The sequence below is a fragment of the Heterocephalus glaber genome, unplaced genomic scaffold (assembly GCF_053883595.1).
Source record: "Heterocephalus glaber isolate CG9 unplaced genomic scaffold, H.glaber_assembly_v1.0 deba00001465, whole genome shotgun sequence".
NCBI lineage: Eukaryota > Metazoa > Chordata > Mammalia > Rodentia > Bathyergidae > Heterocephalus > Heterocephalus glaber.
The window spans coordinates 29,276,740-29,293,691 of record NW_028258312.1 but is presented as its reverse complement, the minus strand read 5'-3'; the positions used below and the strand labels follow the sequence as shown (position 1 = coordinate 29,293,691).

Here is a 16,952-nt window from a genome sequence, read left to right as displayed (position 1 = left end):
TTGAATAGTTGCTTATTATATAATTAGACCAAGGAAATACCGTTTGATCACTGTTTTCCATAACTTTTCAGTTTTACATTACTTGAATCTTAACGACTATGTGCTATGACTCTATATGTCTACAGTATATAAAATATTCTGTGTTATAAACTATAGTGGGTAGATTTTACTTTTTAAAATGTGTGTACACATTTCTAGATACAGGTAAATTTTTCTCTGATACGAGTAAAATTAAAAGCACTTACTGAGAAAATGAAATCCAATCTGACCATTATGTGCCAAGTGCTAACATCAAGATACCTTTATTCCTCTTTTTCCTTTAATTCACGCCTTGCTCCCCAGGACCATAATGAGAATTTAATTCTGTAAGGTTAGCTAGTCTACTTCGATAATATTTTGAGAGGGAAATCTTTTAGTGGATGTGTTCTAAACAGGATATCATATCACAGCTTGATAATCCTCCCTTCCTCAGGAACACTTCCCCAGGAATTGGTGTTAGTCATTCACAATAGATACTTTTGTATTCTTTACAGATAATATGTGTTTCTATGGCCAGTCTGAAGAACCCAGAAACAGAGAGTATTACTTTATACATTCTCTTATGAAATGTGTTTAATATTTATTGGACCTACATATTACCACAGGAAAGTGCTATTAATCAGTTTTAACTAAGCCCTTTTTGTTTAAATTATACTTATCCACAAAGTGCACCTACCATATATCCCTCCCTTCTCCCTGTGCTGGGGATCAAATCCAAGCCTTGCCCATGCTAGGCAAGCTCTGTATCTATGCACTACACTGCCAACCCTTTGAATCTTTAAATAGCTTATAATGTTTCATAATTCTTATTCACAGAATCACTGCCTAAATTCTTTCCTTTACCAAACCCAGTATAGTTATATTCCTTTATTAATGAGGATCATTGCATAGATACATTTTCAAGTCTTTATCAAGCATCTAATAAGTCCAGAGCTGTGCAAAGCACTTCAGAGGCTGTGGAGGACACACTAGAGATGACGGCTGATGTGAAGAGTTTGAAATCTAAAGGCAAAGACTGCATTTCTGAAATAACCAGAGAAAACACTACAAACAGGCAAAACTGATTGATAAGAGGCAGAGCCTGAATGTGGCCTATTCCATAAAGGCTACATCAAAGACAGTTTCATCTGAGCTTTGAGATAGTGAAAATAAGATGTGACCTTTAACCTTGGGCTGGAAGGATTCGCCAATGGACAGATATCCAGAATAACAAAGCCCTGGCCAAAGAACATGGACTAAGTGTTCTGAAACTGAGATTTTTAAGGCACATTACATTAAAAATTCTACAGTTCTGTTTTCTTAGCTAGAATGTACCCATTAAAAGTGAATTCATGCGACCCACTATGATTATTGTTAACCATTAAAAAGTTAATTGTTTTCAACCTTTTTATAATGAAAAATGAAGACATAGTTTAAAATCTGGGATTATGATCTCAAGGGTGTGGTTAGCACAGTCTGCTATACTCTGAATTCTTGAAAAGATTGAAGACTGATTGATTGCATAAAGAAACTTATTTTTTGTCCAATGTCTCTAAAGGAAGGGATCTGCTCTTACAATGTCTTTCATTTGTGGTTTCTGACTCTACTGTACTAGATGAAGTCATGTTTTTATATTATAGACTGTTTTAAATCTGCATAACTAATAAAAAGAACAGCTGTGCTAATAGCTCTTCCTCTCAAACAAGAATCTAAAGTGAAACATTTGACACAACAATACAATATACCTTTTGTGTAAATTTGTCAGTTTTAACAACGATATTTAATTTGCCACCCTTTTGCTGTCATTGTTGCCAAGCTGTATGTAGAGTGGGAACAGGGAAATATTCTGTGATTCTCAGTTCAATAGGTGGGAGGGAGCCCCTTGCTACAGTCAGTTATGTCCAGGTACGTGGTGCCTGGTATCGATCACAGCGTAGATGGCCGAAAAGCAACAAGGAAGGTAGAAGAGTGCTTCCCACACTGGCTCCAAGCCGTGTGTATATGAGCAGAAGGCTGCAGCGTTGTACCTCTCTCATTCATTTGAGAATTGAAAGAGAAAAAAAGTTAATCTTTATAATTATTGTTAGGAAAATATCAATGTTTATGTCTGTTAAAGGACCAGAAAATGGTGACTATAATTAGAAAATTGTTACCAGAAAAAGATTGCCTACTCTTAAGAAGAAATGACATTTGAAGTTTATTTTATACTGAAAAGCCAAGAAAAAAGATTTAAAATTTCTCTTTGGAATTTTGAATAAATGCATTTGACTGATACTCTGACAGAAGTGGTTATTAATAATTTAGAATTAGTCCCTTCTTTGTTATCTAAGAGTAATGTAGAAGGAAGGACTTGTGTTTATCTTTGCATTTGTATTTTATAGATGCTTCACTCAAGATCAAAGTGCGGGTAAATTCTTTATCCATGTGGCATTCTGAAACATCCAAGTGATGAAAACTTCTTTTCTAAAATTTTCCATCTTTGTGAAAACTGCCTAACAATTTTGATAATAAGAGAATACAAAATAATCGTGGGGTTGTTTTGATGATAATGTAATCTGTTACCTAAAAATATAAAAGCTTACTTTTTCTTTTATATGAACTCAAAAAAGTAATTTTCTATGGATGACCTTTGTCTTTAACATTTGTATGTGTTTATATTCATAGAAACTTCAAAGGTAAATGCTCAAATTTTCTTTCAATTTATTCTTTACACAAATAAAACTTCCTCATTTAAATTTATGCTTATTAAATGGACTCATGTTTCATTCTTTTGAGAAAACTACAAATGCTTTTGGCCATTTTATTCTAACTTTAAGAGAAATATAAAAATCAGGTGTGACAAATAATGTGAAATGATTTCAACTCAGTAAGTTTCTTAGAATATTTTCAAGTCTTTTTTTTGTTAAGCATTCCCCAAGTTGCTTAATATAGGAAAAATATCTCAGTCTGAAACAAATGTGTGTTTTCACTGAAATAAAGGGAAAAAATGATATGATTCCTCTTCCTTTGCTACATGACAGGAAGAGACGAAATAAATTGAAGGGTTAAACAGACATGATCTGCTTGGGTATTATTTTTTTAAATACACATATATAAATATATACATAATTTCTTTGTGGCTTGAACAATAACGTTTAATCCTTTAAAATCCTCTGAAATATGTTTGTAATATCATATAAATACCTGTTGTTTTTCTTTACACTTTAAGCAAGTATAAATGTCTGTTAACACTTAGGAGGCATCAGTATCAACCTTTTGGCAAGATTTCTGTAATGTTAAATAATCTCCTACCCATATTTTCCTATCTGAAGATTGAAAGTAAGTTAGCAAGCATAATTTGGGTAGAAGAGTTTACTTTCTGGAGTTATGCATCTAAATAATACTAAATTAAAGGAATTACCTGAAGTTATTTGTAAAATTCCACTTAGATTACAAAAGTTGGATTTCTATTTTGGTGACTTGTAGCTTTATTTGTAAATTGCATAGTAAAGTTTTCTCTTAGAATTCAATCACTGTTAAGTGTTTCTCAGTCTCTCATGTTTTAAGCAACACTCTTAAAAGTGATGTATTTTGGGAATGTCCTCAGTAGATACATGGCATAAGAGAAATTAGTGATCTAGAAGGCAAAATCCAAAACCCCCAAACACAAACAAAAGGCTCTCGGTTTTATTCTTGTACTACTTACTTGGTACATTGGAATCTTTTCCAAAATTACAAACTGATTCTGAACCGAATTTTTTCTCTCACTAGTGCCTAGGCAGGCTGCCTTCTTATGTCAGGAAACGAGGTAGCAGTATGGTATGTAGTGTCTTGGCTTCATCCCTTCAATAGGTAGAGCACCTGCTCTGAACTTCAGTTTACTTATCTGTGTGACAGTGAGGATTTGATGAGGACCAGATGAGTTTGTGCCTGTGCTCGGCTGGCTTACATGATTCCCAAGACGTGATGACTGTATAAGTTATTTTCTTATTTGTTATAATAATTCTAATTTTAATATTAAGGAAAATTATAATTGTTATTACTAATCATTGCATTTCTTTATCAGCCAAATGAGTAGTGCCTGTATTTCCCTTCCTACCATGAAAACTGTATTGTACTATTTTATTTAAAAGTAGGGGAATCACCATATTTTTAAGTCTTGCCCTTATGTAAAGGTAGTCAAGCTTGACACTTAATGTTATTATTGCTAATTCATAGTAATAAACTTTAGTCTTTGGGTAAAAGAGTAATTACTGTGTGATGTACACAGGCTTGTCATCTTTCTGTTAACTATTACCAGAATTTGATGTTTCTTCAGTAATTCCAATTCACTATTTATATTTACAGAATCTAGAGTTAAAAGTCCTCATATGTAATTCCTTTTCTTATTCTGAGCAGAGTGACTTAAAATCAGGCTTCAGTGAACAGACAGTGTAGTATGTCTAATGGTATTTATGTTGCTTTCTTTTCTACTAGGGAGAGTAACTTGATGTTGTAAAGATTATTTTCAGGTTATTTGTTGATTTTATATAAGAAACTTAAGAAAGTAGGAAATAATCCAGTTTTTTTTTGCCCACAGCATTAATATGTAGTAAATGCACTGATTTGAATCTTGTACTTTCTTTTCCTCTCAGAAGAAATTGTGCATTTTTTAAAACCAAACTACTCAATCTTGATATCCTCATAGTAATCATGTTTTCCTTCCATTTCAGTTTAGACTTGGTTCCTTCAACCTAGAGAAAGTTGCAAACCCAGCTGAGGCCATTAGAGAATTTATTTGTTACTGCTTGGACAGCATCGCAGAAAACAAAGCCAAAAATGAGCACCTGCAGAAAGAGAATGAAAGACTCCTGAGAGACTGGAATGCGGTCCAGGAACGGTGAGTACCCATGTGCTCACATTAGGAGAGCCCCGAGTGCACTTCATATGAGTAGGCCCAAGTGAGCGGTTTCTGCATCTGTGATACGTGTGGACCAGCCTCTATTAAAATAAAAGCTATTATTTGTACCTTTCTTGATATTATTAAAAGTTACTAGTGACTATTGCACATGATGAGAGTGTATCAACAATTATGAGTTATTCAGTATTTAGTAGCAATAACAGACTTAAGAAAAATAAGTAATTGGGCATTAAGTATCTGAACCCCATTATTGTAATATTAATCAAAAATTTAAGTAGTGAGGGTAGGTGTGTGGGAGATGAGCAGTGTAGGTACTTGACATAAATGATGCCCTGTGAAATATAAGTGGATATAATTGACTTCTAACTTGGAGTCAATGAATGGCAGCTACATTAAATGATGTTTGTTTTAGCTTTAACAAGAGACTTATTTCTCCTGATTGATTGTAAATTCATACTACAAGCACTTGTAAAAGATAAAATAATTGTGGCTACTGGATAAAACTATTTTGCTGACTTTGCCCCTCATTTTTTAAGTGATGAAGAAAAAAGCTACATAGCGTCTCAAAAATGAACTTTCTCAAATAAACCATCCTCTAAGCTAGCCTAATGTATAATTTGCACTGTTCTATTATGGAAAAGATGTTTGAAGAAAATAAAATGTATGTTGTGAACTCTTCTATCCCAACCGAGACTGTGTGATATGCTTACGTTTGTGTGTGTATAGTAACTCTTGCCATAATTATGTGATCTATGTATAATAATGGTAACAAATGATTGCATCCAGTAGATTTTTATTCTTTTATGTAAGCTATTTGCTCTCGAGCATAAGAACACATACCTTATTTCGAATCTTTGTATGGCAAGCATTGTGATTGCTCTCTATATAGGACATTAATAAAGGAACAGGTGAAGCAAAGCAAAGGGTTTTATAGCAATTCATGTATGTATGCCACAATGAAAGAAAGAAATTATTTTTCTGGACATTCAATAGAATTCATTAATTAGTGCAAATCATGTAAAATTCAGTTGCTAATACCTGGTTATATTTAGTTTTCATTTATTTTATGAATGAAGTATTTATCTTGTCTTTTGCTTTAAATTAATTTTACCTCAAATTTTATGTAATAATACGTAAATAATACAAAAATGAGGCCCCGTCAAAGTTTATATATTATGATGCCATGTAGAAATTTGATTTTTTCCTTTTGCTTCTGTTTCATATGAATCTGGATCAAATTTACACACTGCAAAGCATTTTTCAGGCTTATTTTTGAGTTTGGGTATATTTTTCTATTTTATAAATTAAATGCATCAAATTAAAGGAAATGCACTGTGATCGTGATAAGCCATTATATTTTTATATTTAAAACTCAAAATATTCTCCTGATGGTAGGACAACTGATCCACACATTGCCCACAGAAACGCAGACTGGGTGCTTGGTACTTGAACAAATTGCTCTAAAATGCCTGCCAGAGGTTGAAAGAGGTATTGTCTCATCAGTATTCAGCAGCACTACCCTGGAACTGAAAGCAGCAGGGGAGGAAGACAAAGCAGGGAAACAATCACACCTTGTGCTGGAAGCAGCACCCGAGAGGGATGCATAGATTGTGTGGACCACAGATGTTTGACTTGCTCTTTCTGAACTGCCAGGAAAGGCTTTTGTCTCATTGTGGCTAGAGATTTCCCTGTGTCCTGTCGCTACCGTGCTGTGCTGCTGCAGCTGTCTCCCTCGGTGGTGGTTTTCCTGCTGACTCGCATGGCATGTGTTCTGCAGGCTCTGACGATGTGTGACACTGAGGTGATGCTTCCGACAAAGCAGAGAGAGGCTGCTCTGGAGCGTCCAGCCTCTTGTTTGTGCTTGGAGGTTAGATAAGCAGTTTTATGTATTTCCCAAATGAGCTTTTCTCTCCTCTGTGAGGAGAAAATGGGCACACTAAGGTGCTATAAATACATCTTGGTCCTGGCCAAGCAGGACTTTCCTCCTGTGCCCTCCCTCGAGTCTTACTTCCCTGGGAAATAAGCAAAAGAGTAACAGCTCCAGGTTCCATGAGGCAGTAGTATTGACTGATAGTGTTTGGAGCAGTGATGGCGAACCTTTTAGGGACCGAGTGCCCAAATTACAACCCAACACAAAGTGCCAACACTGCAATTAAACCTGAAGGTCCAGGTGCTGGGGCAACTTGGCTGGCATGCTGGCAGAGAGGGCTCTGTGTGCCTGCTGCGGCATGCGTGCCATAGGTTCACCACCACTGCTTTAGAGAGTTCAGAAATCGGACATGTGTGTAGCAAGTTAGGTAACTGGGGACATAGACTCTTGAGAATGACTAGGTTTGGGGCCATGATGCCAAGCCCAGCCCCAGTTTAGTTTTCAGGGCAGATTGCTCTCTGTCAGTGTCTACCCATGATCCATCACTTCTTCCCCACAATGTTCCAACTGCACGTGGAGGGCAGGTGACATTACAGAGGGAAGGACACAGAGAGATAGGAATTCCCTAGTAGCCAAGGGTCTGGCATATATTTAATGCCAAATAGAATATACTAGTAACAAAATCTATTCATGTAGACACTTGCTGATTAACATGGAAAATGTATACAATCCATTAAGGGGAGACATGTGCACTACCAAAAAATATGAATACTAGCCCCTTGTTTGCAAAATGTACTATGCTGTGTGTTTATATGAGAGAAACTAGAAGGAGGAAATGAAGTGTTAATAATGTACGTAGTGTATTTCTGGAGTTGTGGATACTTTTTCCTTTACTTTTTATGGATCTTTTTTTCATGTACTTTGGTATTTGAATATAGGTCACTATTTTGATCAGAGCCAACTAGAAAGATATTTCCATTTGGAATGATAGTGAGGAATAAATAAGGCTTGGATGGGAATAAGGAATTCTAGCATTAGTAAATAGTAAGCTTTAATGCATAGACTTTAACAGGTGTATTTGCTATTATTTGTAGTTAGTTACTATGTAGTAATTATGGTTTTGCTCCGTTTTGAACAAGTGGCATTACTGGATTAATTTTGTGCAATTTATACAAAGTAAGAAACATTAGGGACCTTGTATATGAATAGCCAGGTTATTAGCTATATTTATGTCACTAGGGTTTCCTACTTAATTTCAAATAACAGCTCTCAAGCTCCATGTTACTGAATAGGTCTTTTGTTTGCTCTCAGACCCCACTTTAGAAATTCTCTGGCTTTATTCTGAGTTATAGTTATTAAACCCATAATTGGAGGCAGTTTTCAGTGAATTGACACTCAAGGAATCATTAGAAGACCTTGAAAGCTCTTTCACTTTGTCTTTCTGCCTTTGAGATAGAATCATATTATCGCCAGATGAATTCAGTCCGATTTTTTAAAGAGCTCAAGAGATAGCGTCATGCCTCGTTGTAGCCCTTTAGTGTTCAGGAGCAGTCACAGCCAGAAATCTTCGCTTCCACCTACTGTAATCTGAATCCTTCATGGCATAGTTGAAGGCCATTTCCTCTTGTTCTGTCATCAGAAAGGATGAGAAACAGCTGTTCACCATCTTCTTCATGGCTCACAGCCTTATTAAATCTTCACCACTGCTTTCTTTGCCAGTTCTTTTTGGTATTCTTTGGCCTCTCAACTCTGCTAAGATTTTCTTCTGCTATACAACCCTGACCTAGATCTGAATTTGGCCAGGCGTGACTATTAATATCATGATTACTTCACTGTTTTTGTAACATATGTTCACATTTATGTATCTATTGTTTTGTTTTGGGCTTTCATTTAATGTATCATTTTATTTAGAGTTTTATTTCTGCATGAGATTGCTTTGTCTCTGCTCTTATTTTTTTGTTACTGTTTTTGATGCTTTTCTTGTTTTGCCACCCCAAAATATTTTATTAATATTCATTATTTTCCTTTTCTTAGTTTTTTTATCTTTTTAAAAATTATCGTCTTCTGTCTGAGGCTCTTGGTACCTTGCTGTTAAGGTTACTAATGAAACTGTTGTCATAGTGACTGATGAAAGGATGAAGTGTCACCAGGCCCTTCCTGTTGTCTGTTATTTATGGCCTCATCCAGTTTGCTGTGGCGGTGATCTTTGGACTAATTGTAGTCTGCTCTAGGTGCTACTGTTAGTGGTACGAGCTTACTTTAGTGTCACTAGACTTAGCAGTGGATCCTCTGTCTCTCCCCAAATAAATGGTCTCATCTAATAATTCCTGCCCAGATCTGGAGGCATAGGTCTTGCAGGAAGGCAAGGTAACAAACATCGTAATGTTCCAGAAGAGGACTGGCATTAGATAAGGTGGGGCAGATTCTGTGTGTATCCTAGAGACTGGATAGTGAATGAACACATACCATCCTTTAAGTCTGTTAAGACTGTGGTAGGAGTAAACTCGTGCGCTGTCACTGCTAACTCTCTCTCTCTCTCAGCCAGCCACCGCTCTCAACTCCTCTGAGAAGTGTTGTCCATTCTGGTGCTTAGAAGTTTGATTACAAAAAGATACTAAAGACTTGCTAAAACCAAGCGTGCTTAACTCACCTGATACTGCTCTGTTACTTTTTTTTTCCATCACAGAAATTATGGTATCTTCGACAGTGTAGTTTTGATACTGGTAATTAGGTTAATATGTTTTAGGCAAATTATATGAAATTTTATTTTGATATTTTAAATATTAGTATGCTATAAAATGTTAACTTTAATAAAGCTTTAAGAATTAACTTGATATGTGATATGTGTGCATAATCTTTCAATCAAGAATTTTTGAAGTGATTTTTATGGAAATTCAATGTGGATTTTAATCATTAATTATTAATTGGCTGTCATTTCTAAAAATTTATTTAAGGTGGTATAATATTATACAAGATTCTTATTGTATGTTTTCTGTGCAGTTTTTACTTTGGACATGCTTGAGTTTTCTAATATATAATGATGTATTTTGGTGTTGTGTATGTGTGTTCTATTCGCACATTTAAACTTTGTATTACAGCCAAGAACACTGCATGGAGATGAAAACATGCGTATGTAACACCTTGTATCTGAAACATAAATGCAGGTACATTTCCCTGCTTAAAATAAGCATCGGCATTCGCAGTACCTCTTCCCTCTGGGGCCTATTTTTTCTAAATTTTTTGAGGTAGTTCTTTTCCAGAGAGCTTTGCTTGATGAAAGAAATGCTGTTATATTGATTTTTTCTAACAAACTTTTAGAAAAGCCAACGAAGGTGAGAAGCATTGTTGTGAGATGAGTCGTGTCGAGTGAGCGGAGAGTCATCCAGTCCTGGAGGGCACAGCAGCACTGCAGGTGACAGTGGACACAGAGGCCATGTTAGGGTCACGGGAATAGAGCGGAGCTGGAAAATCACCGTGGCCTAACGATGTGGCTGTCCTAGCATGGCGACGCACTGGATTCTCCACAGATTTGTGGTGATGCTGCTGTAAACAAACCTGCTGTGAGGCCCGTTGTTCAAAGTGCAGCACAGTCATATAGACCAAGCACACAGTACTAGATGATGGTAGTAAACAACTGATTACTCTGTTTGATGCATTACACTTTTTATTACTACTTTAAAGTGTATGTTTTCTGCTCCTAAAACCAAGAAAGGTTCTGTAAATCTGTATATACTGTGTTACACCAGCAGCATGCTTGTGTGTCTCATATTTAGTATCTCTTGATTGCACGAAGTAGCCATGTCCAGTGATTGACCTATCTGGGGATGGCGAGCCTTTTAGAGCTTTCGATGGTAACAAACAGCCAGCTGCGGCATGCATGCCATAGATTCGCCAAACACTGACCTATACCATCTAGGTTTGTGTCATTATACTCTATGGTGGTTGTACAAAACCAAAATTGCCTAAATGATGCATTTCTCAAAAGGTGTTCCCTTTGTTAAATGACATATGACCATGTTCAGAATAACTGGCTTTCCGTTTCCATATAAGATAGTCATTTTAGACTTTTCTCTCAGCCGTTTTCCTGCAGAGGAAGGACGGTGTCCAGCTGGAATGGCGTGATCCTTAAGATCCACTTCTGCAAGGACTAGCAGTGGTCCAAGGCCATGTGGTTCAAACTGCTGGCCCGGAAGGTGTGCAGATCCAAGACTCAGCAATCCAGAGTACAAAGCATGGCTCTGCTTGCTGCCTGTGGATGCCTTCAGCTCACAGTAATATGCCCTGTACTGAAGTATCAGCCCACCACACACACTGGCAGGGGTCTCCGTGTGGAAGAGTTGAGAGTGGCAGGCATCAACTTCTTAAGAAGGTGGCCCCAACCACTGGTCTCTCTAGGCATCCAAGGAGGTGGGACAAGTCCACTGAGTCCCTGCAGACCCCTGTGCAGGAACCCAGTTCTTCTGCACTTACAGTGACTGCCAAGCTGACAGGACGAGTGATGCCCATAGGGAACATCCACAAGAAGGCCAGAGTCATTACCAAGGGGAAGAACTTCAGGGCATCTGTCAGTCTGTGTGTGGCCGTAGACAGTGCCCAGCAACTGGCACCTTAGCAAAAGAGTCAAGGAAACTTTGTAACAGGGTATTGAAACAAAATAAAGTTCTCTCAGAGTCATGGAATACATCAGCAGTAAGGTGGAAAAAATCAGTGCATATTAACTCACTCACTTTATTATTTATCCAATAAATATCTACTAATGATCTGTTGGCTACCACACACTCTGCTAGGCACTGAGGCCAAAGCAACCAGTAAAACACACCACATGCTCTCTGCTCTCACAGAGTTCTCAAGCTTAGCCAAAGGTCTGCTGGGGAAGTTTGTTGTGCTTGGTTCCAGATGTGCACTATTATCCTATTAGAAATTCTCTGCATCTCTACACAAGTATGTTAGGTATTATATGAAAAGTGCCACGTTTTAACATTTTTGTTTCTAATTATCCAATGTAATATGTGTGTATTCACACATACTGCTACTGATGTATAGGTTTGAATAGATAGATAGATACACCTATGTAGAAAAGCAGAAGTATAAACAAGCAGTATTGTAGGAAGAAAGCCAGATGGAAATAGATCATATTTTAAAGAATATTTTACATGAAATAATTTATATTTAAATCTATTTAATAGGAATTTATTTATGGTATATACATGTACACCTACATCAAGTATATTTACCTTCTGCTGGTTTGTTTTTTCTACCATATATAACTCTTGGGAGACTAAAATAAATACATTGCAATCTTCTATTAGTTCACATGAGCATTGTAGAAAAATTATAATAGAGAATTTTATAAATTTTGTCTCAATTTTATCTTATTTTATAAAATTGAAGACATACCTTGTTTTACATTTGGTCTTTTATTAGTATCTCCTTGGAAATATCAAGTAGAATTCTTTAATCATATATGTGTGTGTATGTTTTGTTTTGTTTTGCTTTGTTTTGTTTTGGTACCAGGGATCTAACTCGGGTCCTTGTGCTTGCGCAGCAGGCGGCGAAACCACTGAGCTAAATCCCTGGCGTGTGTATGTTTTTATGAATATTTGTGTATATGTGGTTATGGGTTATAGAGATATAATTTCATAAGTCATGTTCTTCGTGTGGAGTAGTTTATAGCCTAATAGGAAAATCAAACCAGTTAAGTTTATCACTTTATCACAAACCAAATCCTGGTTCCTATTTCATAATATTAATTAAGTACTGATACAACAGGCAACATTTGTGTTTTTGAAATTCCTCATATGCAAACATTCTTTTGTAATGAACCAAAGATGTGAATTAATTATTACATTTAGGCATTCCAATTTTTTAAAGTTTTATTTTTACTAGTTTCAATTTTAATCTTTATTTCAGTATATAAATTATGAATACTAATGAGCAATAATTTTTGAGAATTTATTTAGCTGTCTCTAAAACTTTTAAGTCAGTTAAGGCATTTATACAAAATGATCTTAATTCTACTTTCCTTGAAATATTTCTTGAAATCCTCTTGTGCATTATACTGAATCGAATTAATGTTTAGAAAAACTAAATGACTTGTCTAATTTTTTTAGATTTGAAAAATGTGTGAATGCCAAAGAAGGCTTGGAGATTGATCTTTACAAGAGGTTTGTTCTGGTGTTGAATGAGAAGAAATCAAAGATCAGAAGCTTGCATAAATTGTTAAATGAAGTTCAAGAACTGGAAAAGAATATGCCGCATGAAAGGTATCACTTGGTTTTGGATGGCAAATGCATACATATAAGTAGAATTTCTTCAAAAACTTCATGAAAGTTAGGTACCAACTTTTAATACCATGAGATAATTTGCTGGGCTGGGTCTGACAGTCTGACTGAGTCTGGGATGAAATGGGATAGAGTACTCTCATGGAGATCTTCCATATCTGCCCTCTGTCTCACCTACATTTATAAAGCCAGCAGGAGGCTTATCGAAGTATTATTTAATTAATTTTGAAATACCACTAAAAAAGAAACATTAATTAAATTCTTTCATCTATCACTGAAGAGTTCCGTGCACATCTGTAATGTTGATGGGTGAGTCACGGTTCCCTCTAGAATCAGGTGATAAAGATTAACTTTCGGGAAGCATTACTGATGTTATCTGAGCATGTGGTCCTCTCTCTTCATTCTGACAAATTTTCTGTGAGACTGGAGGTGCACTTGATTCCTAAGGGAAAATTACAGGTGACAAGTGGCTGGTGGCTTCAAACACAATTTTTAAGCTTAAGCAAATATACAAGATTAGAATCTATTTCCCTGAACCTGAGAAGAAGCACAGGTTTGCTAATTGCAAAGTCTAAGAAACATAATGTTTGATGTCAACTGGTCCAGATACTGATCTGGCCCTGATGATTATTAGTACGTTACATTGGGCAGGTCCTTTAGTCTCTCTGTGTCTCCCTTTTGGGACAAGCAAATGGAATTGGGAACTGGTTTGGGATTATTAAAATATCAAACACTTTGTGACCCATAGACAATCTGGTAGAACAGTATTTGATATAAAAATAATAAGTGATAAACTCATTTAGGGAATAATTATAGTGCACATTTACCAACATCCAGATTGTTAGATAAAAGAGAAACTTGTTCTTAGGAGTGTTCATATACAGCCTATAAAGTGGTTTTATCTGAATCATACATATTTCACTATGTGTTTATCTAATTAGGACCTTTGTACAGGAATATTTTCTACAAATAATTAGAGGTAAATCTGATATCTGACCAAGTGTCAGCCACTGATTTTCAATTCCTCCTTTCTATTTCTAGAGAAGCTACAGCCAGCTGTGAAATCCCAGCTGCCCAAGATCCCATCTATGATGAAAGTACCGATGAGGAAAGTGGAGACAGGTCTGAGGCCTCTGTGTCAGCTCCCGGTGAGAAAAATAGGTTTGTTTTCTTGGTTGAATATTACATAGGCTTATTATGCTATTGATGAGAAGCCATAATGAAAATTACTGTGATAAAAAGGTCTTCTACAGGGCCAGGGATTTAGCTCAGTGGTGCCGCCACCTGCCGCACAAGTGCAGAACCTGAGTTCGATCCCTGGTACCAAAAACAAGAGATCTTCTCTAAGATTTTTGGTGTAAACCCTCAAATAAAAATTGTTTATTGTAAAATGCAGTAGTTTGTTAGCAACAAGGCAAGCAAGATGCATACACACACATACACACACATGCACACACATACCAGGGTATACTGTGCCTCATTAAGCAAGGATGCATGAGCATAGTGTACACCTTCATGCTCAGTGTCACCAGCTCAAAGCTGGTTGCTTTCAGCATTTAAATTCCTGTCTAAGGCAACAGATGGGCCACTGTAGCAGGCTCATCCAGAAAGGGTTAAATGACCCTCAAATGGAGCCCTCCTCCTTCTCTTCAGGAAAAGGCTTGCCCTGGGGTCAGATGAGGTAGAGGAGAAGAGAAGCAGAAGTGGCAGTTCAGTGTGATTTGCTGCGTCTTAGTCCTGCAGATAATGTGTCTAAATCATGGGTTATTTTAGGGAGTTTCATAGATTTCTGAGGGTTAGTAGAAGCAAGGTCCCTTGAACTCATTTAATACCTAGAAGGTTTTGACCAAAAGCCAATTATTATACATAAAAAAAAATGTATTCATTCATTTAGAAAATAATTGTGAGTGACTGTTAGGTGCCAGGAAATTTTCTGGGCAGTACTGAGCAAAATGCAGAATGAGTCAATGTGGAAGTTAAATTCTATTCTGGACAGAATGTCAGGACGGGATTAGGGAACAGAAGCATGGTATTAGCAGGGGGTCCTGGAAAAGAAGACAAGTCTAGCTGGGGGAAAAGCATACCAGGCAGGAAACAAACACAAAGAAAGAAAATTTTGAAGATCATTGAAATACAGAGCCTCTGATGTGTTGAAGCTGTAACACAGATGAAGTAGCATGAAGGTTGGAGAGCGAGGAGATGGGATCAGAGAGGCAATGGGCCTTGTCTCGTGCAGGGCCTTGGATACATTGTTAGGACCTCAGCTTTTACTGAGATTGCTGGCTGTTGGAGCATCTGAAACCGCCAAGTGACTCCCCTCTCAGCAGCAGCCTGACTACTCTGTTAGGAATAGAATGTGGGACGGCAGTGCTGAGGAATATGTACTAGACAGGAGAAGAGTCCACAGCAGGGTGGAGGATGAGTGGAGCTTAGGTCTGGGCGACAGGGCAATGAGCAGTGAGCAGGATCTGTTTAGACAGCAGGTTTACGAGAGCGATTACTACAAAAGAAGACAGAGAGGCCTTCTACCAAGGGGTAGGGGTAGGAGCAGTACTGAAATGCGGTGTCCTGGTAGCCCAGTGACGAAAGTGTCTGAAGGAGTGGACGGTGCACAAGGGAGTGGAATCTGGCTAACGGGGCCAGGGAGAGAAGACTCGGGAACTGTCAGATGGGACAAGGTCAGCATCCTGGGCACCTTAGTGGAAGGTTTTGGTGAGATGGCAGAGGACAGGAGGCAGGAGGGCTGCAAAGGGAATGAAAGGAGAGAACTGGAGATGAGACTTCTCGTCTAGGCACCACTTCAGCAAGGTTACTGCGGCGAAAAGAAAGACATGGGGAGCAGCTGCAGGGAAGCAGGGAGAGGGAGGTTTGGGTTTTGTTTCTAGAGGGAAGAAATGATGTTTTTATGGTGATGAGAGGGAATAAAGAGAGGGCGGGTGCACAACAGCAAGGCAGTAGAGAGAGGAAGAGTTGCTGGAATTGTGTCTCTGAGTAGATCTGAGGGGAGAAGAACCGCAGACAAGTAGAGGAGGAGTTAGGGTGAGAGCATGGTGCTTCCTACCATGTAAAATAAACAGACGAGGACAGAAGATAACTGGCTGTGCTCAGGAAACGGACTGAGACCCATTAAACCAGTTCATTGACTATTGTGATTCTAAGCAGATTTAACTTGGGTCACACAACCACACTCAGACACACACACACACTTTTGCCTATGAGAATTAAATTTCTTCTCATTTGTAGGTTGTGCTTGTTTTACATTTCACCCCACTTGAAATGAAATGAATTTTAAAATAATCAAATGTAGTCAAAAGCTCAGAAAGAAAGAGACCTGTACTCTTTCCAGTTTAGGCTGTCAGAAGTTTTATTAAGTTCAGTGGCCTTTGATTTAGATCCTTATCCAGAGTATCTCTCCAACATTTAAAGTAGCTGAAAATGATTGTTGAAAAGAAAATGTATGATTAAAAATGAGTATATGAGAAGGAGGTCTTTTATGTGTTCAGTCTATTTTGAGCGAAGCTTTAAGCTGTAATTGTACTATTATAAATTTGGCAGAATTTTTTTCCTCTGAATTTGTTCTGTATGTTTCCTGTATTTTCCTTGTCGTTATTTCTTTACCTCATATCTAGTTTACTGTGTATTTGATACATACATCTCTGGTTCTGATTTTTAGTTTTTGCATTTTGCTTGCTTTTGGCAAGTTTTTGATGTCAGGAATTAAGAGTGATTATATTAGAAGTTTAATCTATTTCTTTTCTTCAGCATGAGAAAGAAATATTCAGGAAGCTGATGTATGCAAAGACGCAAAGTAAATCTTAGGTCTGAAATACTTGATACTGAATCAAGTACAATATTCCATAGATCTGAGAGGAAAAAAAAAATCACATAGGTTAAAGAATAAAAT

At 37.1% G+C, this 16,952-nt stretch overlaps 1 protein-coding gene across 6 annotated transcripts in view; it reads left to right on the top strand.

Moving 5' to 3' along the window:
* The window catches only part of Xrcc4 (X-ray repair cross complementing 4), a 251,841-nt gene that overhangs the window by 98,170 nt on the left and 136,719 nt on the right, over window positions 1-16,952 (top strand). For all 6 annotated transcript variants that reach the window (XM_004841642.4, XM_004841641.4, XM_087181002.1 and 3 more), the window contains 3 exons: window positions 4,710-4,876; window positions 12,878-13,030; window positions 14,090-14,196. In XM_004841642.4, the coding sequence (XP_004841699.1) occupies window positions 4,710-4,876; window positions 12,878-13,030; window positions 14,090-14,196 (427 nt within the window). The remainder of the gene's footprint in view (window positions 1-4,709; window positions 4,877-12,877; window positions 13,031-14,089; window positions 14,197-16,952) is intronic.